At 32.9% G+C, this 26,048-nt stretch overlaps 1 protein-coding gene across 1 annotated transcript in view; it reads left to right on the forward strand.

Moving 5' to 3' along the window:
- Nucleotides 1–5,402: 5,402 nt before the first annotated feature.
- LOC149409923 (uncharacterized) overlaps nucleotides 5,403–26,048 on the forward strand; it is a 135,617-nt gene continuing 114,971 nt past the window's right edge. Inside the window, exons 1-2 of the mRNA XM_089649103.1 lie at nucleotides 5,403–5,718; nucleotides 7,014–7,052. Of these exons, the coding sequence (XP_089505229.1) occupies nucleotides 5,403–5,718; nucleotides 7,014–7,052 (355 nt within the window). The remainder of the gene's footprint in view (nucleotides 5,719–7,013; nucleotides 7,053–26,048) is intronic.

Genomic DNA, 26,048 nt, shown 5'->3' on the forward strand with positions numbered 1-26,048 from the left:
CGATGCCATACGTGGTAATGCAAAATCATGTGTTTTTGGTTTGAAAATTTGGTGGCCTAGAAATGTTTCAGATGCTTTAATTAAATACTGCGAGTAGAATACATCTTGGCCTTTGAAATAATCGAGTATTTTTTAGATAAACTTTTTTACAAGCCCAGAAAAAAATAATGTATAAGGCCTATGAAAACTGCTTTAAAGTTCAAAATCTCCTACTTACGAACCCATTTTCTTTTATGATTTTATTGTATAATGTGGCAAATTAAGTTATTTATAAAATGATCGAAAAAAAATCAGTATATTTATGCCTGAACATCCACAAAATAAAATAAAAGGCACTTTTTGGCCATGTTTTTTTCTTGTATAAATCAAAACAGGCTAATGGTGTTAAGCGGGAATTTAAACCTTATTGCCATCTACGTAAGGGTTGTTATTGATAGCGGCTCAATTTAAAATATTACACGACGTAGTGCATCGCCTTAAAGAACGTTACTGTGCATTGTTAAAATAAATACCATAATTAATAATGATATTTCCAATTACATGTGTTCCTTACTGTGTTCTCTGTAAGCGAACTGTATCTAAATTTATCTCATAAACAATAAGCAGTGTTAATCTCAAGTAACCTCCCAGGTAAGTATTCTCCTGTATACCTGCCTGTAGAGAACATAAATTGATAATAATATATGTACCTACAATATAAGCATCACGTTCATTGGTCAAACGCATTGTACATATAGTTATGTATGAGTGATCGACGAACCGGTGTATGCAATCTGTTAGTCATAAGTTGATAATAGTTTGTCTAGTCTATAGCTAGTAATAAGATAAATCATTGTAGAAATATATTACAGGGTTTTCCAATAAGAGGTGTTATTTTGATATTCAATCGTAAAAGATCAATGGTTTCGTTGCTTGTGTGGCACGTAGCGCCGTCTTGTTGAAAGTAAACGTTGTCCAGATCAATACCATCCAATTCCGGCCATGAAAAATCATTAATCATCTCTCGATAGCGCAATCCATTCACCGTAACTGTTGCTCCAGCCTCATTTTCGAAAAAATAAGGTCCAATGACTCCGCTGGACCATAAACCGCACCAAACAGTCACCCGTTGAGGATAGAGAGGCTTTTCAACAATGACTTTTGGGTTTTCGAGCCCCAGATGCGACAATTTTGCTTGTTGACGAAGCCACCGAGGTAGAAATGGGACTCATCACTCAAGATGATTTGCATTTGATTCACTCACATGAATTTTAATAATTTTAATACGTTGTTGAAGCGTGTATCGTTCCATTTTTATTAATGGCGTGGTTTCTACTTGTCAAATGTCAAAAAATCACAGCTTGAAAAGTAATCTACCGAAATAGTGGGCTATTCAAAATAATACCTCTTATTGGAAAACCCTGTATATGTTGTGTTGAGCCCTTAAAGTGATTTTTCACAAAAACAGTGCCATAAAAATCATACAAATATTTTTATTTTTTACGAGCATTGAGAAAAATTGTTTCGGCATTAACGTAATTAATATATATTTTAAAAGTAAGTGTACAATCTGCGTGTAGCTAAAACTCGGAAACAAGTCCCGGTACGATCAAGGGAGTTGTATGGTGTGTTAGCTCTCAATCCCCCATCCACGAAGAAGGTTCCCATTTTTATCTGAAGGGCTTGCTTTTGAAGATATAAGAAGATAATGATAATGAAGATATTTTATTTTTTTTTTTTGTTGATACATTTTTTTTACAATATTTCATATTTCAATTTAGTAATGTTGGCCTCACTGGGTTGTTTACCCGTGCTGAGGCCCCTTATATTTATTATTATTTACTATTTATTATTTATTACCCCATTATTCTCGAACATTCAAGAATATTCAGGAATGTTGTGGAATGCTCTCCAATAGTCTGATACGTTCGGGAACAACCTAGATGATAATGAATTAAAACTTAAAAGTTTATCAGTAAACGGCCTGTAATCCCGTTTACTAAAGTAAATTCGTAATCGTGACAATACTTTGGTGTCTCTAAATAGTATAAAACAAAGTCACTTTCCTCGTCTGGCTGTTTGTGCGCTTAGTTCTTCTAAACTGTACAACGGAGTTTGATAGGGTTTTTACTATCATTTAGAGAATTTCTTCCGGAAGGTTTATATATATTACATTGATATTGTATTTATAGAGAGTAGAGAAAAGTCAAACAACGCCGGGTACTCGTCAGCTAGTGATTCATGTATAGATTAGTCCAATATTTTGATACAAATTACATAATAAAAGGAACCCAATGGTTGTTTTTCAGCCAAATATCACATTTCTTCACGCCAATTACAGTTTCCCGATTGTATTTTCCTACGTAGGTACATTTCGTGAAATCGGTCATAATGCCGGGTTTCGAAACTGTTTTTTTCACTTTTCAAGGTGTGTTTTGTGAAATTTTAACATTGCATATCACACCACTCCGTGACTAATGGGCTTGTATCGAAGTTTCCAATATTTTAAAGACATTTCCAACTTATTATTTGAATAATTTCACAATATTCAAATACGGCATTGATTTCACAATAAGATTTAAGATAATCCAATATTGGATATTTTGCAAAATAAAATTAAATCGCTTTACTTGGACTTTCTTTTTTTGCACAAGCTAAAATTATCAGGTGAATCAATAACAATCAGTGAAAAAATCAATTGACCAGTCGGTGGCTGAGTTAACATCGCGTTTGGGTCCCACCCAGGCGTAGTGTATTCAATTCCTCGGCTGGCTAAGTCCTCCATCACAACACAATCAACATTTTCCACTTACTTTGGCGGTAGTAGGAGATTTTCAAATATTGTCAGGTTATTCGTAACCCGGGAATGTTTGTTTTTCTTTTAAAGACACATGAGTTACCATATCAAAAGACTTGAAATGGGAACCGCATATTTCTGGGTTCCAAATTAGGAGTCCATATTTCGAGAAAAATATAGATCTAATATAGAGAGTACAGAGACAATTTGAAAAAATACCAACAGTTTTGAAAGACCAGAAATATGAAGACAGATTCAAGGAACTCAGATTACAAATGTTACAAAAGAAAGAAGAGAAAGGAGTGACTTGATTGAGACTTTCTATTTTTTATCTGGACATTGTAGTTGCCCTGGCATCCAAGAAATCTTCACCATCAACCAAAATATAAATCTCCGTAAGCTAGAGTAGGGATGCATGGAACAAACTTCCACAACATGTCATCCAATCCCAGGAAACACTTCCTTGCAAATAGAGTAGTGGATGCATGGAACAAACTTCCACAACATGTCATCCAATCCTAGCAAACACTTCTTTGCAAATAGAGTAGTGGATGCATGGAACAAACTTCCACAACATGTCATCCAATCCTGCAAAATACTTCCTTGCAAATAGAGTAGTGGATTCATGGAACAAACTTCCACAACATGTCATCCAATTCTAGGAAACACTTCCTTGCAAATAGAGTAGTGAATGCATGGAACAAACTTCCACAACATGTCATCCAATCCTAGGAAACACTTCTTTGCAAATAGAGTAGTGGATGCATGGAACAAACTTCCACAACATGTCATCCAATCCTAGGAAACACTTCCTTGCAAATAGAGTAGTGAATGCATGGAATTAACTTATACAACATGTCATCTAATCCTAGGAAACACTTATTTGCAAATAGAGTAGTGGATGCATGGAACAAACTTCCACAACATGTCATCCAATCCTAGGAAACACTTCCTTGCAAATAGAGTAGTGGATGCATGGAACAAACTTCCACAACATGTCATCCAATCCTGCAAAATACTTCCTTGCAAATAGAGTAGTGGATTCATGGAACAAACTTCCACAACATGTCGTTCATTCTTCTAATATAAACCAATTTAAAACTCAATTCGATTCTTATTTGGAGAGAAGAAAGGTTTACCTTATTTTAAATTTAAAACAACTCAATTATATTCTGTTAAAATTATTGTGAAATGAGATATGAGCTCGTCAGCAGAATTCTGCCTGATCATTGAATAATAATAATCTTTTTTCCTCGGAACCTTGATCTTATAAGGAAATGAATGAGAGGTATTTCTGAGAAGGAAAGGGTATGATGGATGGGTAGGGATCTGGGGGTGAGTGGGGGTGGATTGTTCTGGAGTTACAGACGTATGAAATCCATCCCACTATTATGAATCAAGAGAGTACGGTTGGAGAGGTCAAAGGGTCTCTTTCAACCGGCCTCTCCTGATCCGGTCCGCCATGCAACAGGTGGGCAGACGCATCTACCGGCAAGACCTGAACAAGCCTCACCCCACAAACTAACTGCCTGACTGCCCAACATGAAGTAACCTATGGCAAAGGTTTTGGTTATACAATGAATGGTTCCCGGGGCGGCGGTGCCCAAATGAATCTATGATTATTATTATTAAAGTTTAATACGCAACATTTATTAAAAATGTTAAAGCTATTTGCAATCATGATTACTTCTTCTCATAAATTACTGACACTAATTTCATAACACTACAAATGATTAATGATTTTTTTAATAAATTTTTAATTATTTGTTCAACGCGTTTCATTCTACTAAGTTTCTCATATTGGATGAAATAAATTTATTTTTGTTGCCAATTGCCAACTCTTTATCCGATGCTGGTAATAAATATTAGTCAGCCCAAACCTGTGTTCATATCATTAATAATCTAATACTATTCTTCTTTTTTGTTTTAGGCATTTTAATTAAAATAATAATCAAAATGATATGTCGATGTGACTAGTTACTCATCAAACTGTAATAAAACCATAATAAACATAACCAGCACCCATCAAAGCTCGGTAAAACCCCACCGAAGTGATTTAAAACCTCTTCAAGTGTAAGAAAACATCATTTAACTGATGTATCATATCATCAAAGTGAATAAACGCCCCAAAATAGTGAAACAAAACTCAACAGAGTGATTCGAAAAACCATTATTAACCGTAACCCCTTCAAAATGAAATGAAACCTTATTTGATTAATAAAAATATATCACCAAAATGAAACAAATCCCAATCAGATTGATATAAAAACCCTTTAAACTGAAACACCACCCATCAAAGTGAAACGTTATCCTATTAGTGTGAAAGAAATCCAATCAAAGTGAAGCTAAAACCCATTGAATTCATATAAATCACATCAAAGTTAAACAAAAACCCATTGGATTGATATAAAACCTCACCAAACTGCAACAAAACCCCCAATACATTGATATAAAACCTGAAAAGTGAAACTAAACCCTATTAAATTGGTAATAATCCACATAAGAGTAAAACAAAACCCCATTAGATTTATATAAAACCACATCAAAGTAAAACAAAACAGCATTAGATTGATGTAAAACCTCATCAAAGTGAAGCACACCCCATCAAACTGGCTCCCCAACCTCAATGGAGCGCGTGATGGAGCTCCACTGCCACTCACCCCAGCAACAGCACGCCATGCACGACCGGCATGAGATGCTCGACCGGCACGACCTGCACGACCGGCACGATCTGCACGACCGGCAGCACGACTTGCACGAGAGGCAGCAGCATGACTTGCACGACCACCATGAGATGCAGCAGCAACAGCACGTGTTGAGTGTGCTAGGTGCCGGGCTGGACACGAACGGGGACCTGTTAGGGCACCATAAGATGATGCACGCGCAGACGCAGGACATGATGGGAGGGGGGAGCGGAAGTGGGAGCGATCCTGGTGGCGGCGGTAAGAACTAAAATTATTCTATTTTTAATACAGTAATTTTTCTCTTATTTTTAAATTAGTGTGCAAAATTTAAAAAACAAAATCTGATTTAAGGATAGGAAAAAGGGGGTGGGTTTGTTTTTCGAAGTCTCACATAGATAGTGAGCTTCCTTCTGTTTCGAAGGTCAAGTGTGCAAAATTTCATCAATCTGGATAAAAAAAAACAAACCCGCACCGGGAGACTCCTCTTCATTATATATTTAGAAGACGGACAGAACATATTCTATTCTATAATAAACATTTTGGGATCTCAGGAGGTCTAGCGCATAGAAATCGATAGCTAAAATATCGGATTGACAGGCGTAACTACCGACGATTTTATACCGATTTCCCGGGCACGGTCGCACAACTGATATCCAGACCGATAATGTCGAATTGAAATAATAACTTTAAATATATATATATATTGGCAGTCCGCATATACTTTTTGACACTAATAATGGAGTTAATTACTTTATGAGGTCATCGATCGTGTATACGGTTTCTTTCAGTTCTAAGAGCTCACTTAGTTCACTTCGATTTGTAAATAAGCCAGTTATTTTGTATAACAAACGACAATATCCAAATAGTTGTGCATATTGACAGCTTATCCGACACCTTGGAGGCCTCGCTAAAAGTAGCGGCTTTTGCCTACCGACTGTCGGAATCATTTTCTGGTCGTGCTCGCAAATATCGCTGTCTGACCATAGATGCCGGATTTCGTCAATATCGTATTGACATAGGACTTTATCGATCGTCCGTGCTAGACCACTTGATGATTTAATTTTACGGATTTTACAAAACAATGACGGCTGTCGCATCGCTATCAATGATTAAAATTGGCTGTAAACGAAGAAAAGACATTTAAAAAAATGTATTTCCTTGAAAGATACTTGAAATTATAGTTAGCATTTCAAAAGATGCCTAGATATATTTTAAAAGACGCCTAGATATATTTTAAAAGATGCCTAGATATATCTTAAAAGACGCCTAGATATATTTTAAAAGACGCTTAGATATATTTTAAAAGATGCCTAGATATATTTTAAAAGACGTCTAAATATATTTTAAAAGATGCCTAGATATATTTTAAAAGACGCCTAGATATATTTTAAAAGATGCCTAGATATATATTTTAAAAGACTCCTAAATATATTTTAAAAGACGCCTAGATATATTTTAAAAGATGCCTAGATATATTTTAAAAGATACCTTGATATATTTGAAAAAATGCCTAGATATATTTTCAATGTCCTTAATTTTTTTTGTATTTTCAGAGGACGGATACCATTCACACAACAGCCAAAGCGGTGACGGTAAGTTAATTTATTTAAATTATTAACATTTTTTGGTACCTAACGCTATTCGAGCCAACATTTAAAAAAAATTTCAAATAAGGAATTATACAATTATTCCAAAGAAATATCACCATCGCAATGACAATTCTTTACAGAATATTGAATTTTCAGCTCGTAGTAGAAACCACGATCATACGAATTAAAAATATAGTATCCAATGAGGTCACCATCTCGAACCGGAATCGGAACGTAACAAAAAAAATTACAGACAGATATAATGCCTGATTGTCGAGATAAAATAGGACTTCGCTACGGTCAAATAAAAAAAATATTTTTAGAAAAAGCGGCGCAGGCGGATTTTTTGGATTCGAATACATAACATCCACTCAGTAGAGCAACTAAAGCAATTCACCTAAAACAACAACAAAATCCTCTTTTTTTATAAACGTATTTCTTTTCCTTAATAATATCTCCAACCCTCTTATAACCAACCTCGTTGTAAAGACAATTGGATTATAATGCACATTATTTCCCTGGTACTGCATCTACACGCCATGTAAGTAATTTGCCCCTCTCTTATATGAGTGATCTCCTCTCGAGGACGATTTGACAAGGATTGATGGCACCTTATTTCTGAAACTGCTGCCTTATTTATGTTATTATTATATCTCCTAGTTAATATTCACACTAAAGCTGCAAAGTTGACGTTATAATAGGGTAATTTTTTCTTCGTATATTTATTGCAGTTTATTTAAATTTCAGAGAAAGATTGTGAAATAATGATAGTTTAAAATGTTGACAAGATCAAGTTGATCTGATTTCCTGAAACGTAAGCTTACAATTATTATTTACCGCACGTTTCAGAGTAGAGTAGAATATACTCTCAGTATCGCCCTAGTGTAAGACCACCATTCAGAACGATTGGGAACAGTTGGGACAGTTGGTAGTCGTTTTCACAAATAACTTAATTGCGTATTTTTAACAAAAATTATGTTTTTCTTCAAATATAATATAAAATATACGTTTTGATTTTGTTTAACTTCCTATAACATAATTATTTAACAAAAAAACTATTTTAATTGTCATTTTTAAAATTAGAACTGATTGTGTCAATAATTCAGACTGTACGTGAATTTCACAAAAAATAATACTTCGATTATAAAGCCGAAATACATTCGTCTAAAGTGGAAAAATCTCTCAAACAGTGAGTTCTGGCCACAAGAAATTTGCACACTGTTCGCATAGTTAGTAATTTTTGATCCATCTCTAGCTAAATAGCTTCGAAATAGCCTTTCAACTCTCACTAAATAAATCATTTTGTATCCATGTTTTCGATTGTTAAATAAGAAAAGTATATCGAAAAAAGATTATTGAAACACGGGCGAAGCCGGGTGTTAAAATTTGTGAATTATATATTTAAGACATAGTGGCTTAATTTTTCAATAATGCATAATATTCTGAACTATAGTTAGGTATGCTTGTTGGAAAAACACCTCCCTCAGAACCGAACCCTTTGCCTTCAATTAGGCTGCAAAAGCTTCCACCACTAATCCAACTATACTTCCATTAGTGGTCTGTTATACCCTCCAACACAACCGCAAACAATTATCACAAACTTACCCAACTCTCACACAGAAAAGGGCGAATTCAATACTAAGCCCTGATTTTTCGCCCAGTCAAAATGCTTAAACTTTTTTATAAAGTTCTTCAAATTCATTGAAATTTTCATGAAATTCAATCCGTGAAAATTTGTGCATAGTGCTCTGATTTCGGCGAAGTAAAGTGTTTGTATTTAGTGCTTTAAAATAAGCAATTTTGTAAAAAAGAAAAATATTTTCTGTCAACGATTTACAAGTCGACGCAATCATTTCCATCATGGGTTATAGAATTTTTAATTTCAGAGTAGAAGATGCTCTCAGTATCGCCCTGGTATAAGACCACGTTTCAAAATTGAAACATTGCTTGAAATGGCTTTGGCCGTGTTTTGTGACCAGATCCGAATAGCCGCGTACTACCTCACCTTCCTCTTTACCATCTCATTTCCCTCCCCACTACCTTCAGCCTCACAACATACCCAAATTGGGTAGGTTTTCGTCCTTATTGAAATGAAACAAGACAATAAATAGTTGTTCAATAAGAAAAAGATTTCGATACTCTCAGTATCGCTATGGTGAATGACAAAAATTCAGAATCTAAATATATATTTTGAAACTATGTGATCTTTTTTACTCTATATGAATTTACTTACCAAAATATTTGCACAAATCGGGACGATTTTACCTTTGATGTTTGTTCGGGACTATCCATAATGTATCAGATAGAATTTGAAAATCTTCTCCAAAGTAATTTGGCACCTTTTCAAAATGTTCTCACCAACTAAACGAACATGTTTTGGTGAGAGGTAATAAGCAATGCTCTTTTTGGCGTGGTGCCGCTATTTTACGATATGATTTGCTGAATTTAGCTGTAGGAGATTTCATGGATTAATTCTGGATTGTTCTGGATGGCTTTTAGGCGAAAATAAACTCATTATGAGACTATCTAAAATGTACAAGTGATGGAGATATCTTGATTTAGTTAGGGTTGCCCAAAATATTTTAAGGATTCGAACAGAATCGAATCGAAACGTGAAACGTTAAATCTTAAATGGTCTTTGTCAAACAGAAAAATTAGAATTTGTCTAGAAGTAAACTATGAACTCCAACTGAAATTCAGCTGTAAATAATTATCAATGGCAAAAAACTAAATAAAAATGTTGCTAATTTATTTTAACATGTCTTTGAGACCTACACAACATTCAACGCTATTCCACATGTTAAATTAAAAAAAATAAATGCATCATCTAATTCTCCAATGAACTGTTGTCATAATGCATTGAATAGTATTTGTCGAAACTGTGATATCGATATTTTTTCGGATTCACTGGCAAAATTTAAAATGGTATAAACTGTTCAATGCGCATATATGTACACATACACACACACGTATACACGCGTCACATGGTAATTACTAAATATACACATAAGGCATTCAAGAAAACATATAATAGGTACCCACATTGAAATATTTAAATATCTGTAAATTGTTTCATCACTGTAACATATGTACTGTTTGTTTCCATAATACAAAATAAAAATAATAAAAGAATCAACAATTAACAAGCAAATATAATATTATTTTTCTATTTCTAAAAACAAAACATTTCTTTAACAAAGACACTTTGAAAAAAAAATATTATCCACGCTTAATGAATGGTGAAAATATTTCATTACAAGCATCAGATGATAATTAATAGAATTATTATAAAATACAAAACTTTATTAATTAAACACGCGTGACGAAAAATACAAAGTTCAAATAAATATTTATATATTCTAGTGGAAATAATTTATTGAATTTAATAATAATTCATAATTTAATTGATTTTTTACACACAATGGTGTTTCACATGTTTGTTTTTACAGAGACAAAGAACATCTAAATGTGCAGAGCAACATAAAAAATAAAATACTTTACAATGCAACACGGAAAAATACTAGTGAAAGAATATAAAAATTATTTAAATAATGAAAAAATATTAGTTTGTTCAAAGCAATAAGATAAATCGAAAGCAATGAAAAAATTGATTGTTTGTCCAACACGATTTTGTAGTTTTTTTTTATTGTTTAGGGAAAATTATTTCTCTCAGAGTCCGTGTCATCTTAGGGGATGCTGTGTAGAGGTTTTTTAAAGAGTTTGAAACGGAATATAGATTAACTCCCCGAGTAAACTGTCGATAAGCGCTATTAGCCGTGTAGCATACATTATCTGTTTCACCACGCCGAGTAATGCTACCGTCAAGTAAATGTCTATTTTACAGCCTATAACTCAATAATTTACTTAACGAGTAGTTACTCAGAACATTAATTTTATTATTATTAATTTTAAAAAAAAAATGTAAAAATGTATGTTTGTGCCAGCCCTGATTTCAAAATCGAGGGACATCAAAGCCCTGCCTACATTAGTCGATGCAAATTGCGCGGTCCCGGTTCGTTAGGCGACGCCAAACTGTTCAGTAGCGAAGCGGGGGAGTTGACTCACCCCACTCCCGACAGGGCGGGGTATTATTAATACCCCACGTATTACGGCGGGATGTAATTGGTGTTATGAGTGATACTTGTGGTAATGTGCTGATGTATTCGTCAGGGCCAATAATAATTATACTGGTTAATAATTAAGTGGTTGTAAGATGCTACCCGGTTTCTCACGATTTAAAAAACTTTTTGAGCAAATTAAACATAAATACGAATCAAACAATGCTGCTTCTTATCTTTCTGTTTGATTGGCTTTGTCCTTTTTTGATTACACGCTCTTGTGTGCGTGAATTTCTTTGTTGTGTATAAATTTTTTTAAACGTATTTTTGTAATAGGTTTTTTATTATTTTTTGTATAAATATCATCGTGGTCAAGGTCAGCATCTATTTCACTGATAGCCAATTTATTTATTTATAGAGCGGAGACGATTTACATGTAGTTCCCGTGAGCACTTGGGCCATAGGCCCATTCTGCTATCTCCCATTTTACCTCAATCCTTTAACAACAAGTCCCTTTAATAAAGTTCACCAGGGTTGTCATTGGGTATGTGGCTATGTCTTCTGGTTCTACAATGACGTTTCTTCCCAGGTATCTGAGCCTTGTTCCCAACATTGACACCAAAGGTGAATTGGAGTCTCTTCATCCTCTTCACATTTCCTGCATCTATTGGTGTTTTCCACTCCCAACAACTGCATGTGTCTCCTGAGATGGCAGTGTCCCGTTAGTAGTCCTACCAGTTCCCTCAGTGAGTATCTGTCCATATTGAGTGGTTGTCTGATTTGCCTTGGGTCTGGTCCGTTTATGAGTACTTTGGATTGCCTTATTTCTTGCCCATTCCTCCCAGTGTCAGGATTTGACCCACCTTTCAATATGTATTTTGTCGTGGCAAGCTGCTTCTCCTACGTCCATCAGCCCGCTCATTGCTCTCAATTCCTTTATCTCCTGATATACAGATCAGGGTTATTTTATTGATAGTAGCAAGTTTTTTAAGAATGGTGATTAGTTTCTTTTACATTTTAGTTACTTTTGAAAATCTAATTCGCCTAGTATTATTATCGTTGCTCTATTTTGGAGAATTAAAATGAATTAGAATTAAAATGAATTAAAATTAAAATGTAGCGCAATAATGGAGTTATTTACAGAGACTGTAATTCTTTAGAATTATATCAACAATTTTATCGACTTAAACCGAATATAAATTTTAGGAAAAACCACATCTCCTCCATTGTAATATTTCACCGAACTACTTGTAAAAAATGCAGCTGTTCGTTTAAAACACCAATAATAATAATACTGAAGCTGATTTGTATCGCAAACCAAAAACCATACGAATTTTCCAATTATATTGTCATAAAATAATATCAGTGATGGTAGAACTAGAGAAGATATGTTACATTGGCTTACCGATCCTTATAATCGAATACTGTTTATTTCAAGTATAATAAAAAAAATTAGAGAAACTACAAACACGTACAAGTCTATTATTGCTTCACATTTTAATTACTAACCAACGATTATTTTCTTTTTAACGGCAGAGAACAAAAGAAGTTGCAAAATTTCCAAAATAGAGCAATGAGAATAAAACTTTTGCTATAATATTTATACATAAAAAATAATAAACAACAAGTTTTTAAAATTCTTTTAAAACAAAATAATAAATACATAAAGGACATTTCCAGACACAACACCAGGACCTGCAATGAAATCAGACTACCAAAAAAGGACAACTGAAGCACAACAGCTTATTCTACAAATAATTGTAATGTATATATATTAAGTTAAAATCAGTAATTTGTTAACTTTAATGTTACAAAAATAACTAAAATAAAAAATCGTAATAAAAATTATCGAATTCGTAATATCGAAGACAACCATTTCTTTTATGAATAAACATAAATATAACATATTTCAATTTCTACCGCAAATAATTTAAGTTGGCTGTGTCAAATAAAATGCAACAACATATTATGCTGTATATTTATTTATTTATTGCATCTCACTATATATAAATCATTTTTTTCTCATAAAAATCAACTTCACTAGGATTAGTCCTTTTTCCTTTGATTTTTATTTATTGTTTTTGTGTTTGATTTGTAGAACTCTATTTAATTTTTTAGAATAATATAAATATGTCGTCTAAACGTGGTTATATCCACAGTTTGAAAATGGCCTTGAAAGCCGAAACAGCTGGAATAATAACAAAACCCAAAAAGAACTTGCAAATAATTGGATTTACATCAAATGAAAAAAAGGATTAGTCCTATTGAAGTTGATTTTTATGAGGATTAGGCGTGAATCGAGGTTAACAGTTTACATTTGAGTGAAGCAAACAAAGAGTAATCACAAACACAAAGTAATACTGCACAAAAACACAAAATATTTCTATAATATATGTATTAGATGAGTTACCAGATGGGTAATTTGACAGTATATTGTTACAATATTTTAACCATAACTAATCACTAATCATTATTCCCAACAAGAAACAAAGTAGATAATAAAAACAGTTAGGGTGACGTTCAGTTTTAGCAAATGGGACTTATATAAAATCTTATTATTTAGGAAAGGTCAAGGATGAAAAATACATTACATTTATTGACAATTTTATCGTGATTCGACATGCACTTCACTTATATAATCTTTAAAAAATATACAAATTGTTACCACCTGCCAAAACGCCGTTAGTCAGAAAAACTAAAGAATATCGGATAATTTCAATAATTACTTTATTGATGGTAGCTTTCTTTGAAAACACCGAACTAATCTTAATTATTGTAAATATTAAGTTTTCACACTGGCTTAGAAAACTTCAATGATCATAAAATAATTTTTTACATGAACTCCACACAGGAAGCCCAACCACAGCGGAAAATAATTTCCCTCAAGGCCTATTTCATACTCAGGGATGCTGTGTGGAGGGTTTTTTATAGGAAAGGAATCAGTTAACATGGGTCTTGCAAGACCTATGTTGTAGGAAAGAGAAAACACGGAAGTCGGCAAATCGTTTCACAGCCAACTCAACTCAACTCTTTTTGCTTATTTATTGTATTAATATTTTGATTTTTAATTTCTTATATTTACTGTTTTTACTGCCCGGTTTCGCTCGAAATTAAATACCACTTTCCTTGTTGAACCACCAAAAATTTGTCTCATTGTCAGTTAAATCACAGAATTTGCAAAATTCATCTAATTTCGAAGTTGATTTTCAACTTCTGTGAATGTTCTATTCAAGTTTGGTTATTAGTTTAGTTCTGTGGCATAATGAAATAATAACAGAACATGAAAAATAACTTTCAAATATGATGAATTTTTCAAATTCTGTGAAACAACTGGCCCCAAGTATTTGTTCTTGTAAGATAAATTGATAATTCTACTATATTCTTCACTATCCAGCTCACGATAAAAATGATGCAGCATAGTGAAATTAATTGGTTAGCATAGACATTCCCAATTTCATGATACCAGAACTCACAAAAAGAGCTTTAGTGTGAGTACCTACATCCACCAATCGATTTTTTCCGAGTTTTTCAGTACTCGAACTATCTCAAAATCAAACGCATGCACAATTATGCTACGGATATCGGAAAAGTTGCTTTCATCTTGATATTTCTTCGTTAAACCGACTTGAAAAACGTCAAACTTCCCCCGCACCGATTTAGGCTCTTCCTCCACAAAGACGTGCAAATATCCGATACTCAACTATTCAAGTATCTTGGTGACTACAGTCATACATCTGCGCGGATACACGTTGCCTACATTTTGTAAATTCGTTGGTGACGCCAGTCTCCCACAACCAGCCGGTCGAAGCTGTTACAATTCACGATGAGACTTTTTTTTAAATTGCAGAGCAATTAATAAACATGATATTCTAGCAAAAATGATAGTATTATCGTCTCTTGTGTCTTTTTTAATACATTTTGTAACAATGCGTCTGCTTTAACGATCAATGATAGAAACAAAACAGTAAACAACAACAAAAACAGCTTCAACAATCGTGAATGAGGTTATCTATTTATTTGATTTTACGCTACAAATGCCATTTACACACATGATAGTTATTAACAGTCATAGTACAATTTAGGAAGAAAAAAGAAAAGAACATTTTGACCGGTCAGTGGTTGAGTGAGCATAGCGCTTGGGTCTCACCCAAGCGTCGCGAGTTCGATTCCTCGGCTGGCTAAGTCCTCCATCACAACACAAGCAACATTTTCGGCTTTCTGTGATGGTAGTAGGAGATTTTCAAACATTGTTGGGTTATTCGTAACCCGGGAATGTTTGTCTTTCTTTTTAAAAAATAAAAACATTATATAAGTAATCAAAACAAAAGAAAAAGAATATTCATCATTCAAAGTTATTGAGAGCAATTAAGAAGAAACAAAAAACACAAAAATACCTGTTTCGCTGTAAACTCGTTAAAATATGCACTGCTAAAGTGTTGACAAATAACATAAGAGTTACCAATGGTGTATTATCTATTTACACCACAATTGTAGCCTGTAACCGTAGTATAATTGTGACAATAATACAAGCTTTTTATGAAATATAGTTTTGACGTTTCGAAAATATTACTTAAAAATAATATAAGGTAAATTTGCGACACATTCCCAAGTGGAAGATACTTCTAGTATCGCCCTAGTGTAAGATCACCATTCGGTATTGAAACTTTGCTAGAAATGTTAATTTGGAATATCATAGTGGCTCCAAGCGGTTGGGAGCAGTTGCGACTGTTGTGCGGTATTCACATTAAAAAAACGGTTACTTACCGGTTTCGCCAGTGTTTTAACGCTGTTTTTCCAAGGGTTTTTTGAAGAGGTTCGGAGATATTTTTTTAATATCTTGAAGCAATTTGATTACCGTAACGCTTGCACGTGCCAAGTCTGGTAGTCGATAATCATGTAAAAACGTTTGTACTAAGTGTTTGTATGGTTATAGAAAAATAAAACATATATATGCATATACGGTTGGGAGCAATTGGGACTTTTGTGCAATATTCTTATTAAAAAAACAAATAAAAAAGGTGTTGGCGACGCGGGTCTTGTGATTTCAGCAGTTACTGACGTACGTCACAAGTTGTTAGTGACATGAATACACAACATTGGTATTGGATACTCGCGTTAGCGTATACCAGTGTAAGAAGAGCTTAATCCCACAGCATCTTGCATATTATAATATTATTATCTATTTACATTTGTCAATGTTGGTCCTGTCACATTTGGTGACAGCTAGTGTATGCCCTGGATGTATTTTTGCTTCATATAATCTCATGCAATGTCGTTGTGGTGCGAGGTGTCTTTGTGTATCACCTCGGGGGATTGAATCCACTACCCTCTGTCACAACACACGTGACTCTGTCTACAAGGTGAGTAGAAAGTTACTTTTAAAAACATTTTTAATCGTTACTATGCATTTTTTAATCGAAGAAAACGCAGACAATATTATCAACAGAGGAATGTACCTGCAACCTTAAAAATTCTCGCAGATTATCATTAGTAGTATACAAATAAACTTTTAAAAATGTCTTAATATATATTAAAAGGGAAAAATATGACTACATTTTTTATTAATATTTAAAAATACTTTGAATTGAACCTTCCTCCCGGGTGACTGAATACAACCGCGCTAAATCTCGATTTTGTACGACCGATATTTATTTCGCATATTAACTGCGTTAATGTCATCCAATTTCATAAAAATGCGTGCATGTCCGCGTGTGCATATGGGATTGCCAAATATTTTTTACAGAATGCATTTTCATTGACAACGAGTCTTTTTGCTGAGTTTCAGTTCTATCGGATGCCGGGAAGTGTGTCATTATTCACTTCCAAGATTCCATAATATTCATTAATTCTTTCGTTGAAGAAAACAAAATAAAAATTGAAATAGATATTCATATTTAATAAAATTATGTTGCACTGAAAAATGAGAAAAAGTGCCCAACGTTTATGAATAAATGATTTCAAATAATTTTTTAGGAAAGCTTCAATGGAAAAAACTTAAATCAAAAATAGTGTTATACCTACTGAGAAATGAAAACAAAAGTACATGTAGAATTCATCGTGATTTATTTTTGTGGTATTAAGCTGGGTTGTGCCTCTTTCCTCTTTAGCCAACGTTTCGGACTGCATTACAGTGTCCGTAATCAAGGCAGATGTGTAATGGTTTTGAGGATGGACAATGAAACAATGGCAAAAGAGGGAGGTAGCGCAACACGCCATAATACCCCAAAAATAAATTAAGATAATATTTTTGGTTTTGAGGATATCAAATCATATCTGTGCCAAAATTGTTTTTGTTTTATGTTAAAATTACTTTAAATTTGTTGTTAAACGTACTGCAAATTACAAATAATATAAGAGAATCCTTCTGGTTACGATTTTGATTTCTTCGTTACATGACCAATGAATAAATGATCATTACAAATTTAATCTAATCAAATTTAAAATAAAACTATCGTCAATTTATAATAAAGCATTTAAATAGCGTAGTTTAGTGTTATTTCACTTCAAGTGCGCTTAACTATTACAAACTTAAAAACGGTAATTTAGTATTAGAGGTCATGTTCTTAAAATTATTCCTACAGTGTGCCTTACCCAATGTAGATCTAATATAATAACACTAAATTTACTTTTTATACAAAGTGATGACGAAACTTAATGAATAACAATAACAGCAGGACAGGACAAAAAAAAAGAATATTAAAACTAAAAACATAATATAAAACAGGAGGCAGTTTGTGCTCAGAAAAGAGAATCTATAATGACTTTAGGACCTAAGCCCAAAGAGGACAAAGAAATTGATTTCAAGTTCGAAGATAAAATTGTTCAGACAAAGATAAGTGCAAGTACTCAACAAATAAATACCTTCCCTTAGGAAATATCACATTACCAGTCGAAATCATTTAACTAATATACGAAAAAATAACAAGTTATTTTCATCCCCTTAATATCATACACAGTTACCCTTATTTAAATCACCACCCCCTAATATATGAAATAGCTGTCACCCCGGGGGTAGTATCTCATCCATCTGTTATTCGTGACATATAAATCAGACCCTTATTTTAAATATGTCAAATATATAAATTAGTCGATACGTCAACACAAAATGATTTATTTCGAGATCTACTGTAGGGAGTTTTTTAAATATGTCTATATTTGAATTGCACTTCGTTTTTCGGGAATGACATTTTTAAATTACATTTATTTCATAGTTTTTTTAAAAGATAAACTTTATTTTTATAAGACAAGGTTTTTATGCAAACCAAAAAAGATAACTAATTATTACAAGCAATATTAAGCTAATCATTATTGCTTATAATAACTTCTATTTCAATTTCACTATTGTTTCCATAAATGAATTTTAGAAGCGAAAATTAACAGTTTTCGCGACATTTTATCGAGCTGAATCTCAACCGATAGACTCGTTGCATTCTAAAGAATTGGTGGCAATCACGTACACACAGTCGGACATACACGCATTTCTCCAAAATTTGATAAAATTTTAGCAATTAATTTATAAAATAAATTACGGTCATACCCGATCGACATTTAGCGAGGTTGTTGGAGCGGTTGACACCAGTACCTCGGAAGGAAGATATATCCCAAGTCAAATAAAAAAAATATGAATTTAAAACTTAATATAGTACAAAAGCATTTCTAAAATTAAAGTAGGTACGTATTTTTAAAATAAAAATTAACGAATTAAAAACTGTTTATTTGGGTTTCATTTCAAAGACAACTATTGAGAATAATTTAAATATTGCTTGAAAGAGCTTTAGCTATGTTTAATGACTAGATTTGGATAGCCATGTAGTTTTTAAACTTCACAAATAAAGTAGAAAATCTATTTGCGTGAAATTTAAAGCACCTAAATCTATATCGTCATGAAATTTGCTAAGCTTTTAGTATTTATTTTAAATAGCCAGATGCTTTCCGAACTTCATATACCCCATCTCCTTCCCCACTCTCAACCATCAATCTGATATCATTCCCCAAATCGGATCGTTTGGACTCATGCGTAACTTCGCATTAAAAACTTACCACACGGATTAAAATGGGTATGGCTGATTTATTAAAATCCTTTTTAAAATGTGATAGCAATCCATTTCTTTATAAAAAATGAGTCCATTCGGAATATATCGGAACACGTGTTCACGCGGGTGTTCTTTTGATATTGAATAAATGAGACAATATGATAATATTTATGAATGTGTTCGTTGTGTTACGCTGTCCTCGTAACACATTCGCGTTTTACTTATACTTTCCTACGTAATCTGTCAATTCATTCGTTAAAGGCCTGCAGTCCCGTTTTTAACAAAAATACGAATAATTGGACCAGATTTCTAATAAATTAACAATATTTAATATCAGTAAGTATTCTCCGTGTACATAAAATAGATTACTCTATTTTCGCTGATTTTTCAATCCTTTGAGGCGAAGCTTAATGCTAAATGACTATTTTGATTAATCTTTATAACGAATGTAACGGTGTACATTATGAATACCAAAAAGTGTGCTTTAGATAAATTGAAGGTTATACTATCGCTTCGTTTGAGTAGAATACAAATATTAAAATAAATTACTCAATAAAAAATATAAATGTAGAAAACAAAACATTTTTTTCAATTGAAACGTATGAACGCGTAAAGGAAAAAAAATATTTTATTATAGCTAAGATTATTTGTGACAGTTTCACTTGATTAACTTTTTTGCGTTCTTATAAATTTTTTTGCAAAATAAATAAAAAACATTTTTTGGCTTTTTTGCGTTTCTAGACTCCGTTTGTCAAGCGATTTTAATGCTTATTACCTACAATATAAGGTATACGAAGAATTTACAATTTTTTGGCTTGTAGCTTCCTCTTAAAATCCGTCAAAATTTATTCATTTGTGTAATTATGTTTTCTAACTTGACGATGATAGATATCATTCCCTTTCTTATCCTTATTCTTTATCAACAGTAAGAGAAACTGTAAAAATAAAATAAAAGGTACATTAATCTCACCACGGTTTAGCGTATTTCCGGCGAAAGCACTTGTTTTTTATCGAGTTCAGTTGTTTCAAGGAACACCGATTACGTATGCTTCCGTTGTCATTTGTTTTTTTTTAACTTTTTCTTCTTCTTTTTACACAATTTATAAAGCCATTGAGCCGTGGCGACAGCTGCCTGTCTTCAAACCAATACCAGATTACTTATTATGATAATGGAGTAATAAACAAATATTCAGAATTGTGAATGACTAATTCAAATTTTGGTTTACTATTTTATTTTATTATATTAATACCGCACAAGATTCCTAACTGTGTGGAGTTCGTGGAACTATGGCATATCTAATTGGGGTATGTTGTGAAGCTTAACGGAGTGTCCTTGCAATTTGAAATTCCACAATTTTAAAACAATAAAATATTGCTAAGTAAACATAAATGCTGAAATTTTAAAAATTATGAAGTAACAATAACACAACCTACTGTCGAAAAACATGATGCTGTGGAGATCATAAACGTAGTCAACAAATATGAAGTTTTGTAAATCTTCAAACATAGTCAACAAAAAATATGAAGATTTGGAAATCTTCAAACATAGTCAACAAATATGAAGATTTGGAAATCAACAAATAGACAACAAATATTAAGATTTAGAAGTCAACAAACATAGTCAACAAATGTTAAGATTTGTAGATCAACAAATATTAAGATTTAGAAGTAAAAAAAAATTGTCAACAAGTAGGTATGAAGATTTGGAAATCTTCAAACATAGTCAACAAACGTGAAGATTTTGAAATCAACAAACGTAGTCAACAATTATTAAGATTTATAAGTCAACAAACATAGTCAACAACTATTAAGATTTAGAAGTCAACAAACATAGTCAACAAATATTAAGATTTAGATGTCAACAAAGATTAAGATTTGGAAATCCACATACATAGGTCAACAAATATTTGAAGATATTGAAATCAACAAACACGAAGATGGGGAAATCATGATATAACACCAACAGTAACACATAACACCAACGTACAGGAGGACTGCGAATAAACAACTTTACAGTATAGCGTTTTTCTTGGTTTATTATGGTGTATTTCGCTACCTCCTTTTTGAGCCAACGTTTTAAATTTATTTTCAAAAACAAAATTTAATTAGACAAACGTTTTACAAAGATTCATTATCACAATTTGGGAGGCAAGTTTAGGTTTAAAAATACCCTTCATGCAGCATCCCCAAAAAAAGCATAGGCCCTGAGGGAAATTATTGCCTGCTGTGTGGGTTTAATGTTAAAAAAATTGACAAACATTGAACGGGTGAACTGTTTTATTAAATTATTTAAAACTATTAAAATTATTCTAAATCTGTTTATATTATGTCTAGCCACATTAAAAAAGGAGAAATAACGCGTTTTATAATAGACGTGTCAATCGGTGACTGATATGGCACTACCAGTGGCCCATGTTGAGGATTAATTCTCAATAAATCAAGGATATTAAGAAACAAGAGGTTTTTAATCCTTCTACACTCGGATTACAACTCTGTTATATATCGTTTGAGAGGTTAAATATTAATCCTTGACATGTTTCCGAGAGGTTAAATATGTTATTTGGAGGATGTGAAGAAATTAATTTTAAGTCTGTTATACCTTTATGTAATTTAAAATTTTTGATAAATTATTTTTTTTTCAATATTTTCTCTAATCTCTAAATAGTATGAAACAAAGGTACTATCCGCGTCAGCTCAATGAAGTCGCGTTGAGAGATAAATTCCAAACCGAAAAGGCAGTACTAATTTCGAGACGCCAGAGCTAACCGGTGTTATGTTTTGCTAAGTGGGACAAACGGATTGCTGATATTAAAGACAGTTTTCATTTAATACTATATTTAAATCCGATATCGGAAAAACTAAACCTTTTTTTTGGAAGTCTAATATTTTATTTTATTTATAAAAAAGATTCTATTTGCGTCTGTATGTTTGTGCGCTTAGTGCTTCTAAACTACACAAGGGTTTTTGATAGGATTTTCACTATCATTTTGAGATTTTTTTCCGAGAGGTTTATTTATATAAAAAATGCATATTATATTTATAGAAAGTAGAGTACAGTCGATTTTTCGCAATTAAGTCGTAAAAGAATATTTTAGGGCGTTTACATTGCTAACACTGGCTAAACCTTATGAGATACATCAAAATAATGTAGGTACTAAGGAATTGTTTATCTTAAAAAGGCCTACAGAAAAGTTAGGAATAGGTACAAGTCAGCTAGCAATGTATAAACGAAACCATATTGATTAAGTAAAATGAAATTAACGGTTTTTCTGAAAAAAAAGACTATTTAATTTAGGGATTTTCAGTAATTTTTTTATGTTTTCGTCCTTGTATTGTAGGTTGGTCAGTAAGATACTCATGTTTTCCTTTAAATTTAAGTAGAGCATTTCAAGCAACGTTTTGATTCTGAACGATGATCTTTCACCAGGGCGATACTGAGATTATCTACAAATATTTTCATAAGAACATCATCTTCAAAAATCCTTCTTTACACCACGTGCGCAACTCCACACATTTCCTCTTTGACCGCATCATTCTTATCTCAGGAACAGTTCCCCCAAGCCTTAAATGAGAACCTGTTAGACCTTACCACTCGACCACAAGGCACTTCCTGTCGGTTTCGGGTTTATAGCCCGAACGGGGCTGATACTGACCACAGTTTTGTGAATGAAACAAACGTGTGTTCGTAGTAAAAGCAACCCAATATATTTATACTGCATACCTGGTCATCAAGTTGTATCAAATCGTAAAAGATTTATTCACGTAAGTACTATTACGGACATAGTCGCTAAATAGTAAAAAACAAAGTCGCTATCCGCCTCTGTCTGTTTGTGCGCTTAGTTCTTCTAAACTACGAAACAGATTTTGATAGGGTTTCACTAATTTTTTAATTTTAATTTTTCCAAATCTACGAAAATTGTTTATTTTTTATTTTTTTTATTCTAGATAAAAGAAAATTACATTTTTCACTTATTTAACTAGAAATAACATATATATTACACATAAATATATTACACACTGATATTATTCACTTTCATTGTTTTGTTGACTGAGCATAAAACTGAACAATTTTTTTTTAAATGTACCTATACTTTTTCATTTTTAATTTCATCTGGGAGGCAATTGTATATATTGCTTCCCTCGTAACCAATGGATTGCTTGCCATAATGAGTATGTATGGTGTTTAATTGCATTTATTACTCTCTTTGTCAATCTATCATTGAATATGGAATAATGGCATGGGGAGGTGCAACACTATCAGCTATAGATTCATTATCTAAGTGTTTTAAATATATAACTTAATAAATAAATATAAAACTTAATAAATCGATTTATAAATGTGGAAATTCTAACTATACAATTGTAAATGTTCTCCAAAATGCCCTGGAAAGAATCTCAGACTTGTGATGTCCCGAAAGAAACCATTCATCTGTTCTGAATGCAATTACTAATGTTATCCAAATTGACCCTGGTAATAAATTACATCTTTGCGATTCTTTCAAGGATAAAGAAACCATCCTGTCACTTCGAATGCAATCAACAATATTCCCAAAATTTGTTTTTACAGCATCGCCATTCCATTGTAAGAATATTATGTACTAAATACACAATTTGGCTGTCCTAAAACGGGAATCCTTCCCAGTTGGACAGACAAAGGTTCATTTTGTTATGTATTGTTTGAAATTTATATATATATATAATAAATAAATTTATTATGAGTTTTTTACAGTTTGCATAAATAATAAGTTCCTGTAATACAAAAAAAAAACTGTTAATTATCGGTACCTAATTATATTCGAAGATTTATATTTTATACAGTGCAGATATTCCGGGACTAACTATCATATGCACTCCTCTCTACCCGGAATTCATCATTTAATTTAATATGACCAAATGCAAACATGCTTTAGAACTTTACAAACATTTCATGATTTATTTTTATTCAACAAAGTTACTTCACATTGCTCTGAAACTACTTTTATAGTACCTTAAGGTTAAACGCAACGTTCGTTATAATTTACGCGTTCATAGATGACGTTAATTTGATTATTTTATTAAAATCAATTTTTTGCTTCTTCTGCTTTACAATATAAATATGAATTATTTGTTCGCGCCCGTACATAGATACGCAGAATATGAATAAATAGTTTTGTCAGTATAAAAACTCAATTCTTTCAAGATAGGCACACAAATGCGATATTTAATTAAATTAATAGATACGATATTGTGTTTGCATGCCTTTCTTGAAAGAGAACATACGACAACTCCACCTAAAATTTTCGCCAATACATTTCCTGTTCAAATATAAAAACAAAACTCTTTTACAACACAACGATGATGGTTGCTTTCACTCACAGGAGATATGATTTATTTCACATACAATCTTCCATAACATCCAGGTTGGATAAGAAACTCACTGAGGGAACCGAATATGTTCACTGCACAGGCCTTCTACCCTGAGTTGATATCAATAACAGCACTGAACACAAATAGATGTTTTACAAACAGGCTCCATCAATATATACTGCTCTGACATTTACTTCTATTGTTGTAAAACTTGAGTACAGTCGGATAATGACAGGTACTTGTAGGTAAAATAGGATCGGAAAAATTTGCGAGGACAGTGTGATGAATCGCATAACGAATAACTCTTGATCGATATTGGAGGACGGTACTGAGACTGAATCTCCATTCTGGGTATCGATTCTCTAATTCAGGCCGCTCGTAATCGCCGTCGAAAGTGCATAGATCGGTCGACATTCTTATTTTTGAATCTCGTCGATAGTAAACACTTACACACGCCAAACTTTAAGAGACATTCTACTCGAACAACGAGTGACCCTGGAATGTGCCGCAAATGTGTTACGTTTTAAATAATTGTTCCTCAGAATTATTAGATCGGCCACAGCGGTCATAGCGGTTAATAATATGGGTAATTAAATGATCATTTTATAATATGCACATGATATTAGATTTATACAATCAGAAAGTAGAACGCATTATCATATATCATGCATTATTATATCATGAAGAGATATTCTTTGGGGAAAAAAATGCTGCATTTTGAATCTTTGGCGCAAATCTTCAACTATAATTTGAAGTGATTTTTCACAATAATGGCGGGTTTTTTATATGTCATCTCATAAAAGCGCCTAGGTCTCTACAGTGTAAAAACAGAGGAGCTGTGTCACCACACGATCGGGCGGGTTAAGGTAGGGGCTGTAGGAAGGGTTTTGTTATTGCGGGTCTTGCAAGAGGCCTGGATTATATGAAGGAGGAAAAATAGATACCAGTAACTCGTTCCACATACGAACGGGAACAGGTGTTCCACTCTTGTATGTTGAACGCACGTGCACCGGTGCATCGGGGATCAATACTGCTAGGTACTAGAGCAGACTCTATTAAAATACCTGTAGAACAGACTCAGCATGCCCACATTGCGTCTGTGTATTAAATCTATAAGTATATTTATATAAATATGAATGTTTGTTTGTCCTCTATAGACTTAAAAACCACTGTCCCGATTTCGCTAAAAATTTCAAAGTTTGTCCTTATTAGTGTCAGGAGTACTTAAAGCGTGGTTTGAGTGGTATTAGAAGTCGGGGACGCCCAAGGAAGACTTTACGCCTTACCTCTGTACTAGAATGGATATGTATCGATATAATGTAGATTTTTTTAATTGTAACAATGTGGAAATAGCGGACGCCCAACAAAAATATGGCACGATCAAGTGAAACAAATAATTTTTCAATTCTTTAGAATAATATTATTTCCACCTTAAACATAGAGCCAGTTTATTGTTTCCTCGCCAAGCGAATATAATATATTTTAGTATGCATTTAGTAAGCAGTTTAAGGTACAAAATGCCATTAAATCGAGGCAATTCCAAGGGTAAATGATCATCCCTT

This window comes from Hesperophylax consimilis, chromosome 29, assembly GCF_061612785.1.
Source record: "Hesperophylax consimilis isolate HC1 chromosome 29, BYU_Hcon_1.0, whole genome shotgun sequence".
NCBI lineage: Eukaryota > Metazoa > Arthropoda > Insecta > Trichoptera > Limnephilidae > Hesperophylax > Hesperophylax consimilis.